This window comes from Vipera ursinii, assembly GCF_947247035.1.
Source record: "Vipera ursinii genome assembly, chromosome: 1".
NCBI classification, from domain to species: Eukaryota; Metazoa; Chordata; class Lepidosauria; order Squamata; family Viperidae; genus Vipera; species Vipera ursinii.
Genome location: NC_139512.1, coordinates 174821829 through 174839374, shown reverse-complemented (window position 1 = coordinate 174839374; position 17546 = coordinate 174821829). Strand labels below are relative to the sequence as shown.

Genomic DNA, 17546 nt, shown 5'->3' with positions numbered 1-17546 from the left:
TGCGTTGTGACCAGATGGGAGAGGCCTGGCTGAGGGCTCTGTGGAGCCTCAATATTATTCTCAGCAAGCTCTCCAACACCCCCCTCCTCCTCCTCTGAATCGTCCGACCCAACTGCCGAACCCACAGGGTGACCCTGAATCACAACATTATGTGCATGCAACTACTCATATTGGGCCAGGCTGGGTATGCCTTGTCCACAGCAGAGGAAGACAGCAAGTTCAGCTGGGGGCAGCAGGCCAATGGAGCACATAGAATATCAGGGGCATATGGGGCTTTGTGCTGCAGTGCTGTGGTAGCTGGCCATGGGTTAAGGTTTGAGGTGGTACTCCTTAGCAGTGCCAGGAATACTACAGCAGAAGTAGTGGCCAGGATATGATGGAAGCCAGATGAGACTGCAGAAGGCCCCAGGTCTTTACTTCAGACCCAGCACTACATGTGCTACCACTACCACTGAGGAGTGCCACTTTGCAAGGATGGGGGATGGGGGGGAAACAGGCAGGTGGGGTAATAGAATTGCCTCTGTGGTCATACGTGCAGTGGGCCAAGAATTTTGATTAAGTGACTACAGGGGAATTACAACTGCTGTAACTTTGGGGACCAGGCCATTCATTCAGTACCACCATAACTTTGAATGCCCACTGAATGAACAGTCATTAAGCAAAAACCACCTGTACATTCTAAATCTAAACCTTTCTTTATTTGAAGACCATCTTCAGTTCTTTGGCAAGGAGCTTGCTGATTATTGTAGTTTATGCACGCTAGACACTGTTTAGTGACTGCCTCAATTAACAATGGTTCATAATTACAATGGTGATGAAAAAGTAACATAACCGATCCTCACATTTACAACCTTTGCAGGTCTGTAAAGTAAAAAAAAGCTGAAGTAAGATCATAAGCATAGTCATGGTTTCACATACTCATGGTTTCACTTACTTAATGATCACGTTACCAGCTCCACTTATGGTCACTAAATGAGGACTACTTGTGAAAAATATATCTTGTATCATTCTCCAATCACTTTTGCCCCTTATTTAAAATGGACATGTCCCACAACAGAGACGTACCGTTGTCTTTAATGCTGGTGACATGCAGTTCTGGAACCCTTACAGGATGGAGGAAAACGGGATAATAAACATCCAGAAGTTTCCTATCAAGTCCTAATAGGGAGAAAATTAGAATCAGAGGCCAGAAAGAGAAGGCAAAACCAAACCTTGGGCAGCAGAAGCAATCTATGCAAATGTTTGCTGTGCAGAGTAGCTGCCAGATGAAACTGGAATGAGTTCTGGAGACAACCAGAAGTAACATACAAACTTTTGAGAGAAAAGGAGTGAGCATATAAGTACAGTACATAATAACTCTTAAGCCATTCAGGCTGTTCTTTTGTACTGCTGAGCTTAAAAACCGGACTGCCACCATCATGTCTACTTCTATCCTCAGAGAGCTGTTTTAGACAGCTAGAGAAGGATAACTCTAAAACATTCCTTTTCCATCAGGCTGACCTGGACTGATGATAGGGATTTTTAAAATGTTTTTAAATTTTAATTCATTAATTTTAATTATTTTATTGGGGCTGTTAGTTTAATTCTTTTTGACTTTTGCATTGCTGTATTTTTATTATTGTTAGCCGCCCTGAGTCCTTCGGGAGATAGGGCGGCATATAAGTCCCATAAATAAATAAATAAATAAATAAATAAATAAATAAATAAATAAATAGATAGATAGATAGATAGATAGATAGATAGATAGATAGATAGATAGATAGATAAATAAATAAATAAACTCAACCTACGTGGAACCTGATTAGATAGTTTGTGTTCACATTGATTTATCTTCTGGCAAAGTAAGGGAATCACATTTTTAATTATCTCCTTTGATTAAAGAAAATCGGATGTTTCAGTTGTAAAAACAATAAAAGCCATAACTTTCTCCACATGCCCATTTTCTGTATCAGGGAGTTTGGAATTGGTTTTGTAAATAAAGCATATTCAAATTACATTCCCACCTGGTTCCCTATCATGATACAGCTCTTTCTGTTACTTCATTCTCCTGCTTGTTTAAGTCCATACCTGGTAAATTGTCTTTAAAAAGGTAGCTTGTAATGTTTTGTATCACCAGTGAAGAGCTCAATGTGCCAGCAATTTCTGTTTTCTATTACTGCAATAGTCTATCCATACCACCCACATATATACATGTACAGGAAGGGTGGGTACCCAGGAGCTTCTTCTCAGTGAATGTATTCCATCAGAGCACGTTCCCTCATGTCTGACCATGTGACATGTGGGGCTCGATCTACTTACCTACACATGTATTTCCTATAACAAGAGGTGCTTGTAGGTAGGTAGCTTTCAGCTGGAGAAGTTCTTCTAGAGATGCTGGAGAAATCCATGTTGTCCTTTTTCCATTGAAAACCAGAGTTTTCCTCCTGTTCTCTTCAGCCATTCTCTGTGAGGAAAGGCAACACTGACGGAGACTGTACATACCCTTTGTGTTACTTAATTAGTGGTCTTTTACACAGAGCAGAATCTCCTTCAGAGCATCTACTGTTTCTGTGTCTCTTCTGTGCTTGTGACATATCCAATGAGTTGCTGCTTGATGGGCATGGATTAATGGACACAGCAGTAACTACTATACGTATAACTCAGTCTAGTAGCATTCATCCCTATCCATCGTTCTTACTGCAGGAGAGCCACATTTCTTTTGCATGAACATGGGAATCATGTGCCACAAGGTACCTGTGCAATTATTGTTACAGGACAAGTGGCACTTAGTGGGGGAGCTTCAGGTTTGCTTTTCAAAAGGGATTTAAATAATGTCTGTGCAATCCTGCACATTTGTTACTTTGCATTGATGGTTTGGTCACCATGTGAGCCCAACAACTTTTTTGTTTCTGTTTGCAATCCATGAAAACTGCAGCTTTATACTATGTTTTGTTTTAAAAGGCTGGTTGATAAAAGCCACGTATACTTCTGCAGCGGGGACAGAGATTTAAAAATAAACATTGGTCATTTTCAATGTGCAGTTGTGTGGCTGCTCAATGAAAAATGTTCCCTATACTTTTTTAAACAAAGAAGTCAGCTCTGAACGTCTTCTCTGCTAACTTTTGGCCTGCTCATAGTTAAAGGAAAAAAAATCAGGATAAATACTGCATTGAAAGTTCTACAGACTTAAAATTGTATTTAACAATTAGCCATACAATATTGGTAGATATCAACGATTGAAAAAAACAACAACAAAATTTGGGAACGTGGAGAAAGTAGTTGCCAAAAAAAGATGCCATAAAAATGGAAACGAAAAGCAGTGAATTGAGGGGAGCCAATTATAATCAGGAGAATGGGCCAGAATTAGAAAAAAAATGCTGCTTTATCATACCATGGAGTTCCATCTAGAGCAGTGGTGGCAAACCTATGCCACGAGTGCCACAGGTGGCATGCAGAGCCCTCTCTGTGGGCACGCGCACTGTCGCCCCAGTCCTAGGCCTTCAACTGGGTTTTATAAAACTTTTTCGCTTTAGGCCTCCACTGCTGTGTGCAAAAAAAAAAAAGGTTCAATCGATTCAATTTCAACTTCTTGCAGGAAAAAAATAGATCTGGCAAAGTTGGAATTGATTGATTGAACCTTTTTAGTCCTGCCCAGTCTGCAATTACCACCGCAGCCACACCTAACCAATGGGCCATGCCCACCCGGCACCCGATGACACATAAGTGGGTTTTGGGTTGCAGTTTGGGCACTCGGTCTCTAAAAGGTTTGCCATCACTGACCTACAGCATCTCACGTCAATAGGCTACAGTACAGGAAATCTTGTAAATGATTGCATGAACTTTACAAGCTGGAGAAAAGATTGATCTCCTACCATTAGTTCAGGAGGAAATATGTAATCCTGGGTCGGATCCCTGGGATAGAATTTTTCTGGTTTACATAGGCCTGAACACATCTAAAAGAAAATTATCCAAGATGAGCCGGCAGGATTCAGAGAATGATAATCAACAATAGACCATATTTTTGTACTCCACCATCTGGTACAAAAAACTACACTCATAAAGAGAACTCCTGCCTTTTCATGGGCTTTCTAGACTTCAAACATGCCTTTGTTTCAATTTCCAGGAATGCCCCCTGGCAAAAAAATTTTTAAAAATACAACTATTAACAAGTGCCTCCTCTTTCTACACAGATATTAAACCTCACCTTAAGAGTGAATGCAATACCCCAAGGATCCCTCTCTGGCACAGTAAGTGTTCAGAAAGCGGTGAATGGAGATGTACTCTTGCCCTCTTCTTTTTAACTTGGATGTCGGTTCAGTAGCAGACCTTCTTCTTCGTAATCCAGATTTCCACATGGATAACAAGCAGGGTGCCAAATTTTTATTTATTTATTATTTTTTTATTTTAATCCCATTTATATCCCGCCCTTCTCCGAAGACTCAGGGCGGCTTACAATTTAAGCACAAACCAATGTGCTTAGCAATAGCCTTCATTCTCTGTATATGCCTGCTTATTAGGGCTTTCCCCCCCCCAAGCGGCATTATTACAAAGTCAGCTTATTGCCCCCAACAATCTGGGTCCTCTACTCCTCTATGCTGTTGCTGCTGCCGTAATTTTATAAACCCCAAATGGGGCTGAAAAGAGCAATAGTAGTAGTATTGTGGTACTTCAGAGAAAAATCACCTGGTTCTTAATTTTGATTAATGTAAAATTCTGATCTTGCTAAAGAGCCACCCAGCAAACCTGAAGAGTAGAAGGGCACAGGTTAGGATGTGTTGCTGCGTTTAGGCTGGTTTTCCGCTCTAAAAGCACCTGGAAATCACATCAGTATCGCATAATGCAGTCAGCTCTTAGATCGACAATTGCTATTATGTGCTGCTTTTATACCAATGGAGGAGAATTAATCCTGTGCCATTCAAACTTTTTGAGATCAAATCACTGGCCCAGATGTTTAATGGGGCACAAGTAGAAATTTATGGGAAGAAGGATGCGCTGGGAACAGTGCAAATAATTTTTTTGAGATCTATCCTTGCTGCACCCAGTGGAATAACAAATGCTGAATAATGCTGGAGACTGGAATGCCTGCAATCTGGGTAAGGGCTTGGAAGAGGAGGATAAACTACTGGCTGAAAATCTTTCCAGTTTTAATAGATAATTTTCCTTTTCCCTGGAAACAGGTCATAGGGGAGAAATTAGTATCATACAGATGTTCTGTTCTGTTCTGAATTTATTTATGATATGACCAAGCAAATATCTGCTCACTCAGAAACTAAGGGATATAGAATTTCAGGTTAAAGTTAATAGGTTGCCCCTAGATCAGGGGTAGGCAACCTCGGCTCTTTTATGACTCATGGACTTCAACTCCCAGAATTCCTGAGTCAGCATAGCTGACTCAGGAATTCTGGGAGTTGAAGTCCATGAGTCATAAAAGAGCCGAGATTGCCTACCCCTGCCCTAGATGATAGAAATTGGAAACAGTAAAAAAGAGCACTTGGGAACCAGCAAGTTATCTATACAATCTAACTTCCCCCCAGGGCGAGAACAGCATTTTTCACCATCTGCGCTGTTGCAAGGCAGATATTCCAAAATCCCATTAACTGAGCATACCTGCCCATGTGGTGACAAAAGATCAAAACCATTTCACATACATTGCTAATTGTAAACTATATGGGGATATCTGATCTGCTTAAATTCTGCACCTACTATGTAGACTTTCAGGAACACCAGACTGTTTCTAAGAGAATCTTATTCTAGAGATTCCTGTGCAGTAGTCAGATTCTATTTTGCCACAATGAAAATAAAGTCTGTATTATTTATCACTTTAGATTTAACACGTCCTAGCTAACTTGTAGATGATATATATTTTAATTAAGTAATTATACACTAGTATAATAGTATGTCACACTTTAATGTGTTATTTTATCTTTGTTATGCTAGTAATTAATCTAGTGCAGTTTAGTGTAGTTTTTACATTTGCTGGCCATTGACCAAATAAATTATTATTATTAGTTGGAAATGAGGCTCTGATGGAAGTAGCTTATTATCTAAGGTCACGGGATGGTGGCCATCTAGACAAGGTCAGTGAGAGGTCCTTCTGTGTTCCTCTGATCAGATAACAAAAAAACATGGTGATAGAATCCTGTACCAGTAATGTTAGAGTTCTTTAATTTTGAGTAGAAAATGTTCTCTGGCAACTTTTCTAAAAGGTAAAGGTAAAGGTTCCCCCGCACATGTGTGCTAGTTGTTTCCGACTCTAGGGGCCGGTGCTCATCTCCGTTTCAAAGCCGAAGAGCCAACGCTTGTCCGAGGACGTCTCCATGGTCATGTGGCCGGCATGACTAGACGCCAAAGGCGCATGGAACGCTGTTACCTTCCCACCATAGTGGTCCCTATTTTTCTACTTGCATTTTTACGTGCTTTCGAACTGCTAGGTTGGCAGAAGCTGGGATGAGTAACAGGCACTCCTCAGGGAAAGGGCGGTATATAAATGCAATAAAATAAATAAAAAATAAAATAAATAACTCTGTTACGTGGCACTCGGGATTTGACCCGCCAAACTGCCAACCTTCTGATCGACAAGCTTAGCGTCCTAACCCACTGAGCCACCACGTCCCCCTAACTTTTCCTTTTCTAAAGGAACTGAGAAAACAACAACAGTTTTCTCCTTAATCTTTTGTACATTAGTCCTTTTAAAAAACAAGAAAAGGCTAACATTGTTCACACACTAGAATTCTGCTGGCTATGCTCGATTTTCCTGTTCCGATCAAGTATCATAATCAAGAAACACCTGGATATTTATTCAGGTTTTAGGCAAAGATCTTCCTCTGCTGTATTATTGAAAGGTGTGGTGAACATTTTTAATTTCTGTGGAAAACCCCCCCAGGACAGTTTAATTTAAACATTGTTACATTTGAGTCCTGTCAAAGAGTTAATCAACAAGTTATATATATCACAATACCATCTTTGTCAGAACTTGTCTCAGCACAAAACAGCTTTGGAAGGCAAAATGTTTAGACAATCTGTGGAAATCAATTCATTAAACTACTGTATTACAAAACCCCTACATCATGCATCTCTTCCAGTTGATGAGTTTTCACTTGATTAGTAAAGCAAGCTAGTCTCCTCTTCCCTAAGAATTTTGTTATTAATATTATTAGATTTCATCTAAAATGAAATTATATTACTTCTAAATTTAGCTAGAAAATTGCTATTCCAAATTTTGTCATAGCAATGAATGAATATGGAAGTATATCAATTCTTGATTCTAAGACTGCAATCTTATGTCTTTTTATGGGAAAATAAACTTCACTGAACACTTCTGATTCAACAGGGAAAAGATTCAGATACTGCTGGATCAAAGATTTGGCAATTTCCAATCATTTTTCATGTTAACCATTGGTAAGGCTATGAGATCTAGCTTACAAACATCCAGATAACCAATAAATGTCAGTAAGTAAAAAAATAAATAATAATTTGTGGACATTTGGATGCTGTCCCTTATTTATGTCAGATATTGGGATGTAAGTACAAAGAGCTGTGATCATGCTAGTTCACAGATCAGCAGGGCAAAATCTAACAAGGTTAGTAAACATCAAAACCTGAAAAGGGAAGGATATATTTTCCACTCCAAATAATGTAAATACTTTCATACACTGTGCACCTTATACATATTTAGAAGCCAATTCAAAATCTAGTGTAATCATTAACAATTTTTTATGTTGTCCATTAATTAAGTAGGCTATAATTTATGTAGTGGTTTTTGCCACACATACATTACAAGCCATTTCCAAAGTAGATGATATCAGATGAAAGAGATCTCTTCATAAAGTTGGGAATCTAGACGTTCCTATAAGATTGATATATACCACCCAAAATAAACCCTTTGGGACTTGCATCATGAGTTAATTCATGAAAGTCATAAAAGCTATATAGCATACCTTTCCTCTTCTTAATGATGGATCTTCTGCATAATTCTCTTTCTCGTCACTCTTCTCTTTTTCCATGCAACATTTTCCACTCCCTGCCAATGGGCAGCATTCCTAAGCAAAGAATTCATTCCATGATATTCAGGAATATTATGATAATACTGGAAAGAAAGCTAGAGGGGGTTACTTATTACTGTTTTGAATAATTTTATTGCTGTATATTTATTTGTGCTCTTTACAAAATAATCACTTCTCCCATCCTCCCATCCACAATAAAACATTTTCTTCCATTAATGGGCACTTTCAGCAAAATGAATTCATTGATCATTCATAGTTTTCTTACCGAAGAAAAAGCACTAAAGCTGTCCACTATGGGTCTGTATCCAGTGCAACGGCACAAATTACCTGGAAGAAATGATCACACAGAGTAAATTTATTTCAGTGATCAGTATGCATTTTATATCACCCTTTTAATGCACGTGCATCATTGTCCTAAAAATGCAAGTCTCGGATATCCTTGCTAGGCCCCAAACATGGGGCAAATCTTTATTTCCTGTTTTCAGCCTATCTTGAAGGCCATCGAACAGGCTGTAGTCACACCGGACAGTTCATATATTTGTGTAAATTACTAACAAAGAATTAAGGGAGACTGAGATGCATTTCTGACTCTTTAGTCTTCATCAGTCAGCCAGTCAGTTCGAATCTCAGAAGGGTATGGCTGACTGATGAAGACTAAAGAGTCAGAAATGCATCTCAGTCTCCCTTAATTCTTTGTTAGTAATTTACACACACACACACACACACGTGTGTGTGTGTGTGTGTGTGTGTGTGTGTGTGTGTGAAATGTTTGTTAACTATTTAGATTACCTTGCTAGGCCCCAAACATGGGACAAATCTTATTTCCTGTTTCAGCCTAACCCAAGGCCATCCACAGGCAGTGGTCACAGTAGTGACATCTCATATTTGTGTAAATTTTTTTGGATTGCCTTTAATTCTTTGTTAGCAATCCAAAAAAATTTACACACACACACACACACACACACATATATGTATGTATGTATATGTATACACACACACACAAACACACACACACACATACACACTCATACACACACACACAATGTATAGGTCAGGGGTCAGCAACCTGAAACAGTGAAAGAGCCACTCAGAACTGGTTCCCTCACAAAAGGAAAAACTGGGAGCCGCAAAAAATGTGTGCACATGCGCGTACATGCCCGCATGCGCAGAACAGGGTTTGAAGAGTGGAGCCAAGCCGAGATATGCACCTACCCTGCATATTTGAATTGATTGGTTGAACTTTTTTACTCCCACTTTTTTTTTTGGACTGCACATGGCAGAGGACTGGGAGCCGCAGGAGATGGATGAAAGAGCCGCATGTGGCTCCGGAGCCGCGGGTTGAAAACATGTGGTATAGGTAGTCCTCGACTTATGATCACAATTGTTAAGTGAATCTGGCTTCCACATTGACGTCCTTTGTCAGAAGGTCAGAAAAGGTGATTACGTGACCCTGAGACACTGCAACCGTCATAAATATGAGTCAGTTGCCAAGTGTCTGAATTTTGATCATGTGACTATAGGAGTGCTGTAACAATCCTAAGTCATAAGTAACTTTTTTCAGTGCCATTGTATCTTTGAATGGTCACTAAAGAAACTATTTTAAGTCATTACCTGTAAAAATTGTTGCTTCTTTTGGGGTATGTCTAAATTACTAACTAGCTTTGAAAGAAACATAATTTTTTGGAAAAAGGCAGCTTACCATCCAAAGATGCAACAATCTGCTCCATGCTGGGTTCAGGATGATTCCTCAGGAGAGAATACATAGACATCACCATTCCAGGGGTACAGAAGCCACATTGAGAGCCAAAACACTTTGCCAGCCTTTCCTGGAATCAAAATATCTAAATTTATGATCCACAGGAAAACATTATCTTGTACATATATTTCTAACTGAAGACCTGGTTCTGCCACCGGGCCTGAGGAATCAAGAGCAGGCTAGAGCCCATTAAATGGTAAGTTTGAATTTGAGTTGTCACCAGGGTGGGGATAGGCGGGGATTATTATTTTATTATTATTTGTTGTTGTTTTTATTCTTTTATAGAGTGTTTTTATATCTGTGTAAGCCACCTTGAATTGCCATGTGTGAGGAGGCAGCAATATAAATTTTATAAATAAAATAACTATTGTTTTCATAGCATGGACTTGAATTAATTGTTGCCATAGTGCTTTGTTTACGAAATTTTATTTTATTTATTTATTTTAATTCCATTTATATCCCGCCCTTCTCCAAAGACTCAGGGCGGCTCCTTATGACCTTATTATTCCTACTCTATACTGTAATTACAGGATTTTTAAACCATTTTTTCCACTAAAAAACTACTTTTTTAAAAGAGAAAATGTTGTTGTATATACAATGTATGTCTAAAATAAGGCTACAGAAATTGTCACAAATGCTCTTTCTCCTCTGCTGCCTACACTGCATGAATCTTAAGCAAAAACTGCATTGCAAGGGCTGATGCCTGTACAAACCTTCACCACATGCAGTACAGCCTCTATGCTTCACTTTTTTTTCCACTGCCTTAAACTGTAGCCTGCAGTGCAAGACTTAAGAAGAAATCTTCCTAATTGTTTTATCTCTGTATTATTTATCTCCTACATGCCCACATTTTTGATGCAGGGCCAATGGCCAAGTTGACAATTTGCCATATATTTACTATCAAAATAAATGAAAATGTTGCCGAAAATGGAGATCTCACCCTAAAGGGCCCCATGGGAACAGAGGTCAGACAAGTGCATTATCATTTCAAAATACCACATAAAAGTTCAGTTTCTACCCTTTAAAGAATCATAAACCTGATTCTACCTTGCAAGGGGTAATAGGGGAGCCCCTCCCTTCTCTGGTAAATGTGGGTCATAGTTAGAGCAGCAATACATTCACCAGATACCTTGGCACATATATCAAGGGAAGGGAAGGGAAGGAAGAAGGACACTGTTATTGCAACCACAACAGCCAGATAAGAACAATGAGAAAGAGATATTTAGTGAGATGGGAGCTAAGGAAGTTGGGAACAGAAAATTGTTAGGAGTTATTCTTAAACTCAGATGGTATGAACTAGGCCTGAGAAAAACTATAGATTCAAATTCTCAATTCAGTTCTGAAAAAAAACCACTATGTCATCAAATCTTAACTGATATAACTGCTTATCTATTACTCTTACCTGTATAGGATTAAGTATGGTCTTTGTGGTTCCCACTCCTTCTACAGTGGTTACTGCAGCACCATGGATGGAGCACAATGGAAGCAGACAAGAGTTGGCTGGATAATGACTTTGGGATGTAAAGGAGAGTATCCACATGCTCAACCATTAAAATAGTTGCAAATGATCTCTACACCATCTAATCTGACATGTTGTCTGGGACCTCAGCATTTCATAGCCCTTCAGAGAGACCCTTGGAATCAGGGTCTGTACCTTGGAATAATATTTGCTATCACTTGAGACAAAGCTGATGCAAATTTACATTAAACATCCATGTATTGATTTTCATTAGAAATGCAAATAATTCCTGTGATTTGAATTGAAATAAAAAGCTGTGAGAAGAGAACCTTTGTGCTTGATGGTCCCTTGCAAGACCCTTGCATTCTTTTTTTACAGCTTCTTACTTTGAAACCAACCATCAGGAAGCATTAGAATTGAGGACAGAGTACCAAATAGGATTGAATTAAAAGATATATTCCATCAATCACCAGTGATAACCTGTTCTTACTCTGGTAATGATTCAAAAGAATTGCAGCCAAGAGAAGTGCTGCAGAGATTCACAAGCATCCCACCACCTCGTATATATCAAGTAGGGAGGGACAGTGAATATCTTCTTTTGAAGCACTGTAGCTTGAACAGGTATTTATTGTTTTAACCAAAGTTTGGCATCAGGACTCTTAAACCCATGTGGGCCCACTGAGATTCCAACTGCTTCACTACTCTGTTTTTGTTTATTCTTGTCTGACAGAATTATTTTTTATTTTATTTTTTTATTTTAATTCCATTTATATCCCGCCCTTTTCCGAAGACTCAGGGCGACTTACAAGCTTAGCAGTAGCCTTCATTCTATGTATATGCCTGCTTATTAGGGTTTTCACACACACCCCCAAGCGGCATTATTACAAAGTCAGCTTAATTGCCCCCAACAATCTGGGTCCTCATTTTACCTACCTCGGAAGGATGGAAGGCTGAGTCAACCTTGAGCCAGGTGGGATGCGAACCTGCACTAATTGCAGGCAGCTGGTGTTACTTAAGGAGGCATTAGCCCACTGCTCCACCAAGGCTCTGAATTATTTTTTTGCTATCTGTATTTCTACAATTCCTTGGGATGAAAGCTACATCAGAAAGTTTCCTTAACTTTGCACAATCTTTAGGCAGAATCCAGCTTCCCCCTTTCTGAAGGATACTGTATTTTTTTGGTTTCAGGATTATAGGTCGATATCATCACAGTACAGGCCCCACAGCCTCCAATTCCACAGCCATATTTCGTTCCAGTCAGGTGGACTGATATAGCATGTTGTTAAGGAAAGAAAAACTGATTTCCATTAAAGACTGTATATTTTCCCAGAACTTTAAATTCCCATAGGGAGCAAGTGGGAAGAAAATAAATAAGGATAAATTTCCTTACAGTGAGGACAATCAATCAGTGGAACAAATTGCCTTCAGAAGTTGTGGGAGCTTCACCACTGGAAGCTTTCAAAAAGAGACCGGACTACATCTGTCAGACATGGTGTAAGCTCTGTTTGGGCGAAGGGTTGGACTAGATGACCTACAAAGTCTCTTCCAACTCTGTTATCCTGTTAAAGTACATCCTGTCAAAGTAGTCCTTGACTTACAACCACAATTGGGACCAGAATTACAATTGCTAAGCAAGGCAGTTGTTAAGTAAGTCAAGCCTGATTTTACAACCTTTTTTGCCACAGTTATGAAACAAATCACTGCAATTGTTAAGGGAATTGTGTGGTTGTTAAGCGAATCTGGTTTTGACTTTGCTTGTCAGAAGCTGGCTGGGAAGGTTGCAAACAGCAAGTACATGATCCTGGGATGCTGCAACTGTCATAAATACATGCTCAGTCTAAATATATTATGTATTCTGAATATCCACAAAGCAGTTGAGCAGGAATAATCTTTGCACATATATCTATTGCAAGGTACATTTAGGATAAATTACATCCAGGAAATAAAAAAGGCTATTTTTTTAAAACACAGTAAACATCAAGTGGCACTAATAATATCCTGAAGGCTTTTCTATTCTTGTAATTAAATTTGATACCAATATTTGTAAACTAAGAAAAATCCAAGTACAAACTTTTAGTAGCTGGTTTGAACTTGCACTTTGGGGAGACTGTCCCACAAATATAGGGAAAGCAGCATTTTCCGATTTTCCATTTCTGCACCCACAACTGAAACTTAAAGTAATACTTTAGATCAGGGGTGTCAAACTGCCGGCCCGTGGGCCGGACGCGTCATCCGGAAGTCACGCCTACCCCGTTGCCGGCAATGGCAAAATAGTCCCAATATCTCTCGCGATGTCACATGACGTCGCGGGTTTGACATGTCTGCTTTAACTCTATCCATCGGTGCTATTATTTTAGGAAAGGTGTTAATTACTGAGAATCTGCTTTGCATAGTATGAATCAATAGGAACTAAAAGGCTTTGTTTTCGTAGGGAACTGAGGTTTACTTCAGTTACAGGAAAATTATCATGCATTTTGCATAATCAACAGAATTTACTATGAAACCGTCACTACGTAAGAAATTTTATGAACTGGAATAGCCATAGCAAGAAACCAGCCAATGAGAACTGCTTTTGATCAAGACAGTATTGGCTGTGTGAGGCATGTAATCCAGCCTAGGTCTGGCCGTGTCTTAGTCTTCTCTGTGTTGTTTTTTCTGATCTCCAAGTTAAGAGTTGTTGATGTTCCCCAGAGCTGAATGAAACTGTATGTATCATGTTTATATATATTTTATAGATAAAGTTTTTTTAAACTATGCCTCCTATTCATTTTGAATGTGTGCTTATCTTTTGGGCTTATTTTTGTGCTGGAAAGCTGTAAACTCTAACAGGAACGCCGTAAAGAAAAAAGGATACGCTCCTTTCTCAGGTAATTAAGCAAGTATTCTTCAGGATCGGGATAATTCTCTATCACCTGCATTGAAAGAAGATTTAACAGTTATAAAGATATAATGCGCTTTGCCCCAATAGGTTTAATGTTGCTTTTAAGAGTGGAATTTAATAGCAAATACTCCCCCCCCCGTTACTTAGGGGTAGCATTACAGGCTTACATATTTCTTAGCATGTTTGAGTTAATTCAACTGAGATTTGAGTCATCTGTTAGAAGGACAATGCAAAGTTCTTTGGGCTGTGGACATTCAGATACAATAAAACCATTAGGATAAGAAGGGGACAGGTGGGATAATGGCATAATCTAATAAATAAATAATCCATAAGAAAGACCATAGCAAATCAAAAGACAAGAAATAGACCATCTCTCCTTTTGTCCGCCTTCCCTCCCTTGGCAATATAGCTCCATTTTCATTTTACTCTCTGTGCAATGCACGAAAAATTCCTTTCAGTGTTGATATGTTGATGGGAACAAACCAGCATAAACGTCTACTAAAAGATTTCTACTCTCTCATAAGAAAATGTCACTGTATAGATAGGTTTATTGTTATTTATGATATGAATTGAAAACTATTTTATTTTTTTGCATCTCCTTACTGAGGCCTTTTGGAATATAGAGACTATTTGGAATACATTATAAACAATTGTAGTTCAAAGGGACCTCTGAAGGCAATGGTTCTTTTGTTTCTAATTAAAATATTCAGGGAGCAGTGATGTTATTCACACCTCCTTCTGTTACTTTTGGATTATTTTATTACTCAAATGGCAAGTTAAGGTTGGCTGAGCTGTGATTTCTATTAATTTTTACTGTGCTAAACTCTGGTAAAGCTCCAAGGCACCATATTTACCTGACTAGGAATGAACTTGAGGCAATGCCTTAAGTTCCTTCAGGTGTTCATTTACTTCTCTAGACTAAATCAGATGTTCCTCCCAAATATATATTGTCTCACCCTATCTCCAAATTAAAACTTTGTAAGGTGAAGAAAGAACCTGTGAGTGGTGTCAGAACAGTGATAGAATTTAAAAAAAAAATATTATCAGTGACCCAATTCTAGTGATCTTTACTTTCTCTTTATTGGATTTAGAAACAGTCTTCCAAGTTGTGGCAAGCATTTCTTAACAGGATTATAGATGATTTTTGAAATGAAATTTGACTCTGCAGTTGCATTTTGGATTGCTAAACACTAGATAATGTCACTTATGATTCCAGTTTGATTTATGATCTGAACAAATTATCTGTTCAAAACTCAAAAATCTAACAGCCTAGCTACTGAAGTTGGCACTATTAAGAATGATTGCAACAAGACAGCACTTCTCAATCCAAACAAGTGATCTTCAAAAAAAAATCTGCATATTGGGGAACCATAAACAATGGTATAAGGCTGATAATATCTTTATTTAGGTATTACATTGGTAGCATTTCCATACTTCTTAATTCTTAGTTATTTATTACTAACAGAAGCATTGTTTGTAAAACTATTAAAGTTATTAGCATTGGTGAGGATCTCTTTTTTTAACCTCTTTGCTTGAAATTCTTTTCCCCCCCCTAGTGATTTATCTCTATTTAGCACCTATTTATCAGAGGGACGTGGTGGCTCAGTGGGTTAGGACGCTGAGCTTGTTGATCAGAAGGTCGGCAGTTTGGCAGGTCGAATCCCGAGTGCCACGTAACAGAGTGAGCGCCTGTTACTCGTCCCAGCTTCTGCCAACCTAGCAGTTTGAAAGCACGTAGAAAAATAGGGACCACTACGGTGGGAAGGTAACAGCGTTCCGTGCGCCTTTGGCATCTAGTCATGCCAGCCACATGACCACGGAGAAGTCCTCAGACAAGCGCTGGCTCTTCGGCTTTGAAACAGAGATGAGCACCGGGCCCCTAGAGTCGGAAACAACTAGCACGCATGTGTGGGGGAACCTTTACCTTTATCAGTATTTTGCATTCATTTTCTTAACTTGTTCTTATTCTACTGCTTGTTGCAAATATAATTATCAAGCAAGGAAAACTTAGCAAAGAACTGACATTTTTGGAGAATTGGTAAATAAGGAAACCTTTGAACAGATTTTCACCCATTATTCAGATATGTTTACTGAATGAGCTGAAAGTCATTTCAGCTGCTAAATTTAAACATGAAAGACAATATCCCCTGACTGGAACATGTTCTAGTTATGGGGTCTTTGCAGAAAAGAGAACAAGGCAAAGAGTAAGAGAAGACTGCAAAATGTTAACACACTGGGAATATGAATGAGGTAGGTTGTTTCCTGGGTATGTCTTCATATTTTAATACTCTGATTTGTGCTTTTATTACACTGTACTAGAATTCTAAAATATAAAAAAAACAAAAATGTAATTCACTCCAGACCTAAGGGATGGGGACATTTAAAGTTCCACATTTTAAACCTCTCCCTTCAAAATTTTCTAGTTGAAAATTTGTAAAATATATTTCTGGATGCCTTCTTGTTTTCTTGCATGTGTCATGCAAACTAAAGTGCCCCTTGAGAATATCAGTTTGTATTAAATCTGGCAAAAAGCTACTTAACATATCTGTAAATTGATGCTATAAACGTAAGACTGCCTAATTACCAGTTTTAAATAGAAAAAGAAATGTTATCTGACATATTTCTTAATAACTTTTCAGATTATTGTTTAGCAATGTCTTAATTAGCTTAGTCTTGGCAAACCCTTTACAATAATTACAATGGTAAAATAATAATTACGCAATGTAACAAAATCATTTATGTAACAGTTCAGTTCATTTAATTGATTTAAGATCACTGTATTCCTGTTCTATTGGGCTCCATACAAATACAAGAGTAATTTTATAAGTTAATAAGTATGTCACAATTATATAGTTTTATTTCTGTGTAAGCAGTTACTAGTGCATATACACAGATCTCTCCCTTATACTGTAAAGATATAATATATTGCAAATCAGAATGAATCATTGTGCAGTGTCAGGAATAATATAGCATCATAGGGCATTCTTTATCTTCCTGATTTTTTTAAAAAAAATATATGTTCTGTTAGAGAAAAGCAATCCTTACCTTCCTTCCATTCACAAAAAATACAAGCTCATCTGACGGCGGAGGACAAGTCATTTTGCAAGTGAAAAGCACACTTTTAGAACTATCAGGAATGATCTGGTAAAGAAGGAAGGATTTTTCAGTGGCAGTCAATTTCTAGAGACTAAGCAACAAATGAAATAAGGAGGGAGGAGGAGCCTGAATAGAATTATTCAAAATCTCCTTGGAAGGTTGTTTTTCTTCATCTCCAAGCATAGATGGATTTATTTACCGGTAGTTGGAAGAATTTAACACTGTTTAGAGGTAAATCAAGTTACTTTAAGAATCACTGCACTAGTTTAAATCTAGAGATCAAAAACGGGAAGAGAATGTCCTCTGGATTTTTCTCTTAGAGGAAATCATAATTCATTTATTCCTACTTCATTTGCAAGTGTTCTGGAAGGT

At 38.4% G+C, this 17546-nt stretch overlaps 1 protein-coding gene across 1 annotated transcript in view; it reads right to left on the bottom strand.

The window, feature by feature from the left end:
- The window catches only part of AOX1 (aldehyde oxidase 1), a 66225-nt gene extending 49019 nt beyond the window's left edge, over nucleotides 1–17206 (bottom strand). Inside the window, exons 1-10 of the mRNA XM_083349983.1 lie at nucleotides 17124–17206; nucleotides 14052–14109; nucleotides 12367–12463; nucleotides 11141–11249; nucleotides 9682–9808; nucleotides 8248–8309; nucleotides 7917–8018; nucleotides 3852–3932; nucleotides 2299–2443; nucleotides 1066–1158 (exon numbers count right to left, since the gene is read on the bottom strand). Coding sequence (XP_083206109.1) covers nucleotides 1066–1158; nucleotides 2299–2443; nucleotides 3852–3932; nucleotides 7917–8018; nucleotides 8248–8309; nucleotides 9682–9808; nucleotides 11141–11249; nucleotides 12367–12463; nucleotides 14052–14109; nucleotides 17124–17177 — 928 coding nt within the window. The 5' untranslated portion in view covers nucleotides 17178–17206. The remainder of the gene's footprint in view (nucleotides 1–1065; nucleotides 1159–2298; nucleotides 2444–3851; nucleotides 3933–7916; nucleotides 8019–8247; nucleotides 8310–9681; nucleotides 9809–11140; nucleotides 11250–12366; nucleotides 12464–14051; nucleotides 14110–17123) is intronic.
- Nucleotides 17207–17546: the final 340 nt, after the last annotated feature.